Source organism: Periplaneta americana, chromosome 13 (assembly GCF_040183065.1).
Source record: "Periplaneta americana isolate PAMFEO1 chromosome 13, P.americana_PAMFEO1_priV1, whole genome shotgun sequence".
NCBI classification, from domain to species: Eukaryota; Metazoa; Arthropoda; class Insecta; order Blattodea; family Blattidae; genus Periplaneta; species Periplaneta americana.
The window spans coordinates 123569647-123582314 of record NC_091129.1 but is presented as its reverse complement, the minus strand read 5'-3'; the positions used below and the strand labels follow the sequence as shown (position 1 = coordinate 123582314).

At 35.7% G+C, this 12668-nt stretch overlaps 1 protein-coding gene across 3 annotated transcripts in view; it reads left to right on the top strand.

The window, feature by feature from the left end:
* SCAR (wiskott-Aldrich syndrome protein family member 3 SCAR) overlaps positions 1 to 12353 on the top strand; it is a 192727-nt gene extending 180374 nt beyond the window's left edge. For all 3 annotated transcript variants that reach the window (XM_069844021.1, XM_069844019.1, XM_069844020.1), the window contains 3 exons: positions 10 to 553; positions 2698 to 2824; positions 3791 to 12353. In XM_069844021.1, the coding sequence (XP_069700122.1) occupies positions 10 to 553; positions 2698 to 2824; positions 3791 to 3969 (850 nt within the window). In that variant the 3' untranslated portion in view covers positions 3970 to 12353. The remainder of the gene's footprint in view (positions 1 to 9; positions 554 to 2697; positions 2825 to 3790) is intronic.
* The last annotated feature ends 315 nt before the right edge of the window (positions 12354 to 12668 follow it).

Sequence of the window (12668 nt, the reverse complement as noted above, 5' to 3'; positions counted from 1 at the left end):
GTGTTTCAGCACACCGACTGTATCGTCGACTACGAACACGCCGACTCGCGGCCGCAGCATGAGCACTGGCAGGGAGACTCTGCCGCCGCCACCACCACCCCCAGTCGAGACTGTTGGCTCTCCTCCTGGCATGAACGGGCCGCTGCCTTCACATCTGCGAGCCAGGAGTCGGAGTGGCAGTCGTTCGGGAAGTCCCCTGCCTGTGTCCACTCATTCCACCCCCACACCCCCGTCGAACCACAACACACCCCATTCGCAGTCTCTGAGCAGGGACAACACCCCTGAGCCACAACAGCAACAGCAGCAGCAAGCCCAGCCGGACCTGCCCCCTCCACCACCAACCCCTGAACAGCAGCAGACGGCGCCATCACCACCACCCCCACTCATGGTGCAGCAGCGACCCACCTCTCCCCCGTGCAACATTCCTCCACCCCCTCCTCCACCTCCACCACCACCGATGACGCTACCCAATGGCCCTCTTTCACCTGCCCCTGCTCCACCTACATCACCACCACTGGTGAATGGTGATGTGGGCAAGTCACCACTGAAACAAGTAAGTTCTTAATAGAGTGAGGGTGGGGGACATGCAGATTGTTGTCTTGAGAGAGGTAGGCATGCCAAATTAGTAAACAGTCCTTAATACAATACTGAAGCATTGTTTCATAAAAGTAATAGGCCTACCTGAGTTTCATGTTATCTACGTGTATTTACCAGTCACTGTCGGTAATCTATCTGTAACATTTTCACCTCTGATGTTAACACAACTCAGTTAATAATAATAGAGTTCTGCCTACATTAACGAAATTTTATTGACATTAACATAGATCTGTTGATGTTAACGTAGCTTTCCTGATGTTTATGTAGTGCTATTAGTAATGTCGGAACTCTGTTAATATTTAAATATAGCTCTGTTGATGTGAGTATACAGTAGACTCTCGATAATCTGGCCATTCCTTGCAGGGGATCCATATTAGCAAGAGTGCCAAATTACTGAGACTGCTTAAATTTAATGTTATAAGCTGCGTCAACCACTCCACTTCCACTTCTAAATCGAAACTAGAATGTTCCACATGTTGCCAACGTGTGTATATGTATACAGGATGGATTGTAAGCTCTGTACCAGAATTTAAGTGGTGATTCTGCATCGTTAAACAGGACAAAAATAGTCTCTGCCCAATGTTTGCAGCACTCTATTGCGGTAATGGCCCAAAAGAAATGGCTAATTGCTATACAAGCAGATAGGTGTGTCTAATGCCTACCCACTTCACTTGCATGATTCGAGTTCTGCACATACTGCAGATAGGAAAAAATAATCTGAACAATTAGTATTGATTTTTTTTTTTTTTTGCAAATTAAACCATTCAGCCTTGAATTTAAATTGAATAATAGCGAAAATCGTTAAAATAATTCTTGCAATGGAGCGCACGCCGTGTGTTACCAACTGAGTACAGCAGAGGGGAGGGGAAGGTAAGGAGTGCAGTCCATGCTTGCTTAGAGTTATTGCAGCAGCCATGAAATAAAACAGTGAATGTTAAGGAAAAAACTTATTTAGATTTTTCAAATCTGTTCTCATGATCTATTACTACTACTACTACTACTACTACTGCTACTGCTACTGCTACTGCTACTGCTACTGCTACTGCTACTGCTACTGCTGCTGCTGCTGCTGCTGCTGCTGCTGCTGCTGCTTCTGCTGCTGCTGCTGCTGCTGCTGCTGCTGCTGCTGCCGCCGCCGCCGCCGCCGCCGCCGCCGCCGCCACCACTACCACCTAACAGCCCAATGTTGGGCCCTAGCCTCCTCTAGCTTCTTCCTCCATTTTTCTCTATCAATCGCCATCCTTCTCCATGCCGCGCTTCCGAAGAAGAGTCTGAAGTCAGTCGTAACCGCATCAATCCACCTAACTTTAGGTCTTCCAACAGATCTCGTCCCATAAATCTTTCCTTCCAAAATTTTCTTTGGTATTCTCCGCTCTTCCATTCTGTAAACATGCCCCACCCATTCCAGTCTCCTCAGCTTGATATGTGTGACTGTATCTATCGATTCATATAGTTCATACAGTTCCTGGTTGTATCGTATTCTCCATTGTTGATTCTCTTGTATAGGACCAAATATTCTTCTGAGTATCTTCCGTTCGAACCTCCTCAACATACCTTCTGTTTTCTTTGTTAATGTCCATGTCTCACACCCATAACATAATATACTCCTAATTATAGTTTTGTATATTCTTAGTTTATTTTTCTTATGAACGTAATTGGATTTTAAGACTCCTAAAAGTGAGAAATATGTTCTATTTGCGGCTGTAATTCTATTTAAAATGTCCATTAACTCATCATGTTTATTTGTAATCAATATTCTTATGATCTATTACCAGTTTCATTTTGGTTCAGAGGTTACCATCCACCCTGTATAAGTAATACAGTATAACATATGGCACCAGTATAAATTTCCCAGGAAACTATTACATTAGAAGTGATAGGAAGTACAGTAAAAGGAGGCCGGATTAGTGACGAGAGTATAATGTATGTAACAGAGCTTTATTACGTCAACTGGTCTGAGTCACGTTGTTATTAACAGAGCTATCTTGATATATGTATCTTTAATAATCGGTGGACTTGTGTATGAATTTCATGGTAATATCTGTAAGCAATTTTAGTAGTACTAATGTAATTTTGACACTAATTATGTTTTATTTTCAGATCATTTCTACATCACCACCGAAACAATCTCCTCCCAAGACAGATAATCCTACTCGTAACAAACCGGCCAACCCGCCAGCACCTGCCTTTGACCCAAGGAGTGACTTGCTCAAGGCAATCCGTGATGGTGGGTTATCATGGCTTACATTAAGGCTGGTTCACAATAAACCGGAAACGAGAATCGGAACGAAAACGAAAACGAAAACGGTAAAATTGTTAAAATGTGTACATTTAAATGTGAGCATTCACAATTAACGAAAAGCTTGCCGGAGCCCGGGATCGGGAACGGAGAGTTGGCCAAGTTTCAACTTTGGCGTTCACGTTTCCGATCACAGCCCACTAGATTCATTCTATTGCCATCTAAAAGGTATTTTGTCGTCGTATATTTTGTAGCAAGAAGACCGTGACATAACCTATGCTTTCTTCTGTGCTTTGCATCATATAGCAAGTTTTATTTGATGAGATTCTAATATTAGGTGTTAAGGAAAATCCTCACGTTTACGATAAGCGGCGCACCTCGTATAAAGATGATGACGTGTCTTTCAATAGCTGTATCTTTCAACACCGATCGGAAGCGAATCATATTTTATTACTGTATTGGTTGTATTACACAGTACATATTCATGCTTCAATTCAATAACTACTGTTGTGTTCATTTTTGTTCTATTACAAATGTTTCTTCTCTAATTATTTTACGTTATGGTAGACTTAAAATAGGTGTTGTTAATAAAGATGCATGGGCATATTTATACTACCGTACCTAATGAAATGTTTGAGTTGAAATTTCGAAGTTGGTTAACCTGTGTTTATGTTGGCTGCCTTGTACTCATGAGAGAAAGCCATTGGTCAGTTATAACACAAATAACATCAGAATGCGTAATATCGACTTTACATATCGTTATTGACATACATATCGATATGCATAGTCGTCTATGTTCTCGGTTTATTGTGAATAAAAAAATTTTCATATTCACGTCCTCTGCTTCTCGTTTTTATTCTGGTTCTCGTTCCCGGTTTATTGTGAACCAGCCTTTACTCTTCAGTCACTAAAGTAACAGAGCAAAAATTACATTGACTATGTCATGCTTTGCAGGTATCAAGCTAAGAAAGGTCGAGAAGAACGAACAGAAGGAAGTGGAACGAGTGAACGCACTGCATGACGTCGCTTCCATCTTGGCTCGTCGAGTGGCAGTTGAGTTTTCAGATTCGGATTCAGCGTCTGAGAGTGAATATGATAGTGAGGGGTGGGGTGAACAGGAGACGAGTGCGTGACATCAGCGCACCAACAGTGGACACTCGCACCACACCGATGAGCAGTCCCAGGAGGCCGAGTGCCAGTAACAAGCGAGTGCACACACTTGAATTTGATTCAGCTCCCCAGAGGTATTAAAAGTCAGATATAGAAACGTATGGAATTAGACATCAAAACTTTTAAGCCTAAATACATAATTAAGATAGCTTCAAAGATGTTTCTATTAATTGAAACTTTAAATTCTAACTTCACTGACTGGATCATCATTTTACAATAGTGTTTTTCGCAAATAGAGAAAAAAGTATTTAATAGCATTCTGTTAGGGACAGTATCGCCGAAGCTTTTTGGTTGACTTACACAAGATGCTTGTCTCTCTCTGTAAAGCTTTACTATATTCCCTTTTGCACAGATGTGATAATTCTCTAGGTCGATTTCTGAAGGATTAAATTAAGTCATAGATTTCTAAAGACAATACACAATTTAACGGCAGGAATTAAAAAAAAAAAGTTGATTGGAGAATTGATTTATGTGTTGGAATATTTTTGAGGCTATTAGGATTCAAGTGTGTGATAGAGATTGAAATACAAAGCAGTTTCCCAACATTCTGTGCAATCCATTGACTATCGCACTAGTGGAGTGTACATATAACACAATATTTGCATTGAATATAAACGAGCGTTGTTTACATATGTTTTTTTTAATATATACTAACTTAATGATTCCCAAAATCAAGATAGTTCCATTCTCAGTTGCTTTTATCTGATACGTTGAATACCATTACACTGTACAGAAAAGGTTTTCTTTTTTTCAGATAATAGCAACAACATCAAAAATAATATAGGTACATAACCTCATATCCGAAAACCTTGGGACCAGATATGTTTCGGAATTAGAAATTTTTTTTTTTTCCAGATTTCGGATTAGTAGTCAGGAGGATTAGTGGGTAGAAGCTTCACGAAAATAACTGTAAATAGTATTCCTTGAGCAATTACTGTCATATTTTTAAGAAACTTGAAATATGAAAATGGGTTGGATAAGCTCAATACCTGGATATACATAAGATTTGTTCAAGATTGACCTGAACTTCAGTTCTTCATTGTCGTCATTATTTTCAGCAAGAAATAGGCATGTCTCACAGCCTGTTCCATTTCCATAACTTTCAGAACAGTCTATAATAATTTGGTTCTCCTCTTGTTGCAGTTTCCTTTTAGTTTGCAACTTTTGTTTCATTATGTTATTTTCTGGTTGCTGATTTAGGTTATTTATTTTTCTCTGTGCGGTGAAACCTTATCATTAATTTAATGGACTGGGGAGAGGGGGAAAGATATATGTGAAAACATTTTAGTTGCATAAAAGAGACAATAAAAGAAACAATATCAAGGAATTGGCCTTATAAAATATTCGGAAAAGTAAATGTTACTACAGTTTCTATTCAGTTTTCACTTTCTTTCCGAAATATACCATATTCACTTGCAAATTAGGCCCTCCCCTCTAATATCTTAAGAGTGAAATATATATATATATATATATATATATATATATATATGAAGACTTGAAGTAAATAAGGCTCTTAATGCCATTTTCAAGCTTCCGAAAAAAATTAGTCTTTAATATACACATTCCACCATATAAGAGTGCCTAATAAAACTATAAAGGAATGAGTCTGAAGGTTGATTTTTATTTATGTTGTATGGCTAAGTACATAAATTGCTATTCCATTAAAAACCAAACTTTTACGAAAATGGCACTTAGACCCTTATTTACTTCCAGTCTTCATTATATAAATAGCCTTGTATATTAGACGAAAGATTACCATTACTCTGTAGGCAGTAAGTTAAACAATTTTGTGCACTCATTCTCTCATTCCTAAGCCTCATCTATAGCCAGTGACTCTCTGTCTTCCTTTTGCTGGTGATATAGGAGTTATGATCTGTAATTGTTTCTTTACTCTGATGATAAATTAATTTTGTTTTGATTTTCTACTAATTATGTGCATATAGGACCCTCCTCAATTTTTTTTTTTTTTTGTCATTGAAAATCTGAAAAAGAAAAAAGAGGCGGGGGTTCTTAATGCAAGTAAATATGGTAGTTTTGATAATGTCCATTTCATTGGAATTCTGTTCTCTTTCAAAACACTGTCAATGTTTTTGCCTAGAAACTGTAAGGAGAATGAGTATTTTTCAGTCCAATGTCACCATTGTGGATTGGCGTTGTATGCAATAACATTATTATGTGTAACTGTTGCTCAGGTCTGTTGTAAATGGCTTCTTAAAACTTACTTACTGACCATGTAAATTGAATGTGACCTACAAAACAATTTCTGCTGGTTCCACTTTCTCTTCAGCTAAGAATTTCATGATACAGCATTGTTCTGAATTCAGAGTGATGAAGTCGGATGCCACCAGTAACAGCGCATAGACATGGAAACATTTCTTGTAGCAGGGTTACCACTGATATTCTGTGGAAGAATTTTCCACTTACATTGTGTACATCTTCAGTAAAAATGAAGTTAAGGTCAATCTTACATGACTTCGTGTATTATGGTTGATGGGAACACTGAGACACAATCAGCATATGCCAAGCATGACTTCTGATATGCAGGTATCCATTTTACTTTTCGTCAGAAGTTATCCCTAATTTGCTATAAATTGGTTTATGACACCATTGTTATATAGAAGCTTTTCGGATAAGAGATTATATATCTGTTGTAATAATAATGATGATAATAAAAAATAATAATAATATAATAATAAAAACTTTCGTAAGTGAGTAGCCTGATCAGCATAAATGACACATTTTATCGTATAGGCCAATAGAATGACAAGTATAAAAACTGTACATGGAGAGACGTGATTCGAAGTTTACTTTGGTGAAACATTAAATGCCACATGAGCAAATTTGTGACTTGAGCTCATTCTGCGTAATCAGAGCGAAAAATTTGTTGTGTGGTGATATATTACTAGGACTGTAGTTACCTGGTATGCATCAGGTCATTGTCTGCCTGGTTCCATTCTGTAGTAATCATGGGGCAGATGATACACCAAAAGTATGAGCGTTGGGTATCGCATATGTATGTATGTTTTTATTCCTCATACAACCCTAGCCTCGGATCTTGTCAGACGAACGCCTTGCCTGCTGCTGGCCTGCGGGGAAGTCGCACGTTGTAAGAACAAAGACTCTGAGATAACAGTTTTCCATTGAATTTGCTAGCCTATTATAAATGTAAAGAAAGAAGTCTTTTCCTTGTTGGCAAGGATTCAATTTGTAATATAATGGTGCCAGTTGTGCAAAAAATTGCAAAGTGCTTGGTGTGCAAGATGCCAGCATATGGTGCTCTGTGTGAGATGGGTCCATTTTGTGCATCGATAAAATGTTAAATCATAGTTTATGATTACGATGCAGTTGCATGTACAGACTTGAAAGCTTGTGATTATAGTTTGAAGTTTAGGTGGTACTGCTGCCACCCCTCCCCCTCAAAAAATGAAATAAGATTTAAAAGATTCAAAATTTTTATTTTCTGTCCAGAAGAAGATTTCTTTTGGATTGCGAGACGCGTCTAGAAAGTAAGTTCCGAATGGTTATGAATAAAAAAAACGTTTTCATTGTTATTTTATTACTGGAGTATTTTTTATTAATCACTGCTGCACTATTTTTTTTATTAATCACTATTCCGAAAGGAACATTCAGTGAATACGTTGCAAGATAGGATAAGAAAATCTAAAGAGTTGTCAGACAACTCTAGTTATATTACATTTGCTATTAGCTACTTCTCCTCACGTTCACTACCTTCTATTAAGATATCTGTTGTCTAGGTTCACAAGTTTTTTCTCTCTCCTTACCAAACTAGTCTACTGTCTGTGTTTTGACCCATTCCTTCACATTTTTCTCCTTAATATCATCACACTGTTGATCACTATCAGTTGATGTGTTGTATCCAGTGACTTTCTCCTTTTTCTCTGTTAGATGCAGATTTTTAGCTTACCAAATATTTTACAGTGTATTTTTTGTGTGATGTAAATAAATGACGCTCTTCAGCTTGGGATCCGTATGTTTTCTAAATGCATGTTGCTGCTTTTAGTGTCACTGTATTTAAAAACTGGATTGATGTAAATCACTTTTATGTGAAATAATGATGAAAGATATATTGTTCTACGTTTCTAACGACTTTCCTATGACTCTTTTTTTGTACCCATAATATCTCTTTAATTATTCATTTGATTGCTTAACAGTGAAGATTAGCATTTTGCTATGTATTTTCACGGGACAGTGTTACTACAATATGATATATAAATTTGTGGAAAGTCTTGTATCTAATGAAAAATTTCTCAATAAGAAATTACCATAATTTATCTAAATGAGCAATTTTCTTTCAGGATTAGTTTAATTTATTCCACATTCGATAGAATTCGTCAGTTCATTGTTTAATAATACTGTATTGATTATTATCAAAACAGCCATGTAGGATTGGGTTGAAACAATATCAGTAGAGTACTCAATGAGAAATACAAGAACTTCTGCTATGATATGACAGTGTCTGAATGCAGAGGCCGAAAATATGGAGTAGTAATTTGATAGTATTTGTTGCCTTGTTCTAATAACGTAATATTAAAAATATTGCCATTCCATTCATTTATAAACAATTACAACTTAGTTTCTGGACACTACTCGTATTTCCATTGCTTGAAATATGTCTATAAGACACAAGGTTTCAAAGGATCTTCTTGTAAGGAAAGAAAAAGGAAGAAATATTAGGATCAATCGGTTGGAATAGTCACTTTTATGGTCCCCAGTAAGTAAGTTCTCTCCTGATTTACAAATTAAGAGAGATCCAGTATACATTCAAAGGAATGAAATTATGAATAACAGAAAAAGATGCTCAGAAAACTGCTGTCTTATTCCTGAATGCAGACAGTTTCAGATGCAGTCATCAAAATGGACTCCTGTCATGCAGCATGGCATGTTATGTGTTGGATTCTAGTTAGAGAGTACTACTCTCCCATATTGTATTTACTTCCATTGTACAGTGCCAGGACTTCTCGTCACAGTATTTCCAGGGAATTTATATAATAATATTGATAATGTATTGTATAATGTAGGTATATTATTTTTTCTTATATCTGTAAACTTTGTTGGAACCTGTCTGCTAAAACAAGCTGTTCCTTGTGGTGATAATAGCAGAGTACAGTATATATGGAACGTATACCACTTGTGTGACCTAGTGATTCGTGAATCGTGCTTTCTGCTGAACTTTGTTATATAATACGGTACGCTATAAATAGAAGTAGTGATTCTGTACAGAGCTGAAAGCCATTTCCACTACAAGAGAAAACTGTATTCAATTTGAGGTTAAATTTGTTGCAATGTAAGCCTCGTTTGTCGAAAGGGGTTGGGGCTAGATTCCATAAGGGTTATACTTGCTTTCAGCTTCGCAGTGTACCTAAACCTGGTGCTGTTGGTAAACACTGCTGTCTTAACTGTGATTATTCTGTTGGTAGCCGTGTGTACTGGGCTATCTGTCCCTTGTTGGAGTTCTGCAAATATAAGTGTAGGAATCAGGTTGGATGTGTTCAATTGATATAGCAGTGCAGATTGTAAAACTATTCCTTCGTATGAGAAATATGAGTGTTTAAGGCTTGCAAAGACAGCATAAACCAGCTTATATACGGATTCTTCATCGTAAATTGAACATTTAAAATTGTTAATTTGTAATTTTTCACTCTATTTATTTTGGAAACTCTGAGAATTTAAGTGAAGAAAAGTGTTCTGAATTTGAAATGGAAAATATACAAGCACATTATCAAATACGTAACAAAGCTTCGTGTAATGTAACTTACCATTACTCTCTATTAACAACTGAGCCTAAAGATTGTCTCCTTAAAATTGAATAATGGTAGCATAAACTTCAGTCTCAGTAGCAGTAAGCACACTGCATAGGTTCACATAGTTTTCTGATTACTGCTAGATAGTAGGTACCATATACTGTTGCAGTGCCAATTCTACATGCTTTATTAGAAGCACTAACCTATCTAATCTTTTTAAAACATACACACAGATAAACTCTGGTGGAGATTTTAAACATTGCATTGGTATTAATGCCGATAATAATATAGTCCATAAGCATGCCCATTGAAACGAGTAATTCTTTAGGGAGCTTATTTGTAGAGGGTTGGTGACACTGTTTACTATGCATGTGGTACCATGCAGTTGTATGGAGTAGAAACTATGTGGACCTATCAATAGTTCCGCTGTTTTAGTTTTTCCCACAGAGTGCAGTGCTGTCAGTTTTTTTTCTTTTCCCCCACGAGGATATCTTTTTTTTTATCTTAGCAAAAAATACATGTGTGCGTGCCCGTGTGTGTGTACGTGCGTGCATGTGTGTGTGCGTGCGTATGTGTGTGAAAGGAGAGAGAGTCATCGACATTTCAGTTGACTCAAAATAAAAATAATATGTTTTCTGACATTTAACTTTAAGAATATTCTCTTAGTGGTTATATAATTTGCTTTGTCATGCACTGTAATGGTTATCTATCTAATTTCACTGTGAGGTTTTATTTCGTTTGTTTTTAATCTTGTAATAATTGAAAGATTTCCTATGTTAGAAAATATATATCACTATATCAGACAGGATTTTTAGTTTGGCGCAAATCTATTATACAGAAACTGACAGCACTGTTCTGGTCATCAGTTGTTACTTTAAGAATTAAAGGAAATTCTTTAATTCTAAATTTTATTTTGGTTTGTTTTCAATTTGTAATTGAAGAAAATGTTGCTTGTAAGTATACACTTAAAAGAATATATATAAACAGTTGTCCTTCTCTTGTAACTTAGATTACTGTAATATTAATTGGGCAGATTGAAAACTATTGCAATCAGTTGGATTAAACATTTCAAACGAAGTTAGACTGAAAAATAACTCATCCGGTTTCGTGTTTTTCTTTATGGAGTGTATATAAGTACAGAAATATTTTACTGGTGTGTGGAATTTGTTAAATTATTGTATTTAGTACAAAATTTTACCTGTAGAATTGGAAGTACAACATGAAATTTCTAACTTGTAGGTCGATCTATTATATAAGTTATTATTTACGTACATCCAATTCTTGTTGCAATAATAGGTATATAAATATATTTCAATATATTTCGATGTTTTATGAGAGCATAATTTTGGAATGGAATGCCATCATTCACAGCAAAAAAAAAAAAAAAAAAAAATCTTAAGAATTTATTACGTCATTACCTGGATTCTATTCTTTTACCGAATATATTTATTGAGATAATAAATACATTCTTGTAACTAATGTTCTGGCAATGTTAAGGCACTTACAGTGAATGGGGAATATATAAATTTTTCTTTTGAAGAGTTGTGTTACAAAAAAAATATTACAAACCTACAAGCCACAACCTATATCTCATAAGACTAAGTACATATTACGTGATTCCATAAATTGAAACTCTAATGATCTCTCTTTATTTTGTTAGGTCTGTAAAATAATTTTTTATTTTGTCTGTAACAATATTATTTTCCTGGCATTGGTTCACTTCTCTCAACCAGAGAATTTTTATACTTATTACAACAGATGCCGTGGGAACATGTATATCATATGTAAACATAATTTTTCCTTATAATTTTGCATTTTAAATTAATAATTTTATATACATTATTTAATTAAAATATTAATAAACTACGATACTGTTAAGTAAAAGGGCAAACTATTTTATTAATTGAATGTAGTGCTGATGTAAAAGGGAAATTTTTTATTAGTACAGTCCAGTCCAGATCTAAAAATAAAGCACAAATTGATTTGCACAGTAAATGTCAAGCACAAAATATTTCCATCACATGAAAAAATGGTGATAAGCGTAAATTCTATTGCTAAGGTATATGTAAAATAGTAGTTAATGGAATTGGTTATGCCAGATTTAAAGTAATGACCCACACAATAAAGTTTTTCGCGTTTAAACGTCTATATATAAAATACTGCTGTGATTGATAGTGAATCTATTCCAGAACGATGCTGTTGTCGGTACTGGAACTTTTATTTTGTGGTGTGTTTAGTCAGATGCATACTAGCACGTTCTCGAATGTCAGCCTGTTGTTTGATATTCTGAATTTTTTTCTATTACATGAATGTTCTTTATGAAAGCAGGATATATATATTATAAAATTATTTTTTCTGTTTAGAAAATTCCATGATCAAATGAATTGTCAGTTGAATAGCCCTCTTTTCCAAGGCGTTTATAAAGACACAGTTCTTGTCGGAAGAAGTGGTTTGATATATATAAAGAAATTGTTTCTAAGAATGTACATTCTGTAGCATGATTCCCTTGTAGATGTAGTGTTTGTCCCTTAAAAGTTGTATCATATAGAATTTTTTTGAAATTACATGAACAGTTTCTTGAGAAAGCTCTCTCTTTGATTCCTCTTGCAGTTTTGGTAGTTTCCCAGTGTCCATACATTCCAAAATCTGTACATCTTAGCTATTCTTCAGCTCTGTCCTTTCACATGCTTCCGTGATGTGAATATATCCAACTTTCAGTAACTTTCCTTGTATGAAGCATAACTTTGTTCTACATTATTAATAGTTTACCTTTTTATTTATTCCAATGTGTACTGTACTTGTCTAAAATACATTACTGGTATGAGAGAGAACATTATGAGAAACACTGTCCAAGATCCATAAGTTAAATCCCTCCTTTTCTTTCAACTTTAATCTTTGTT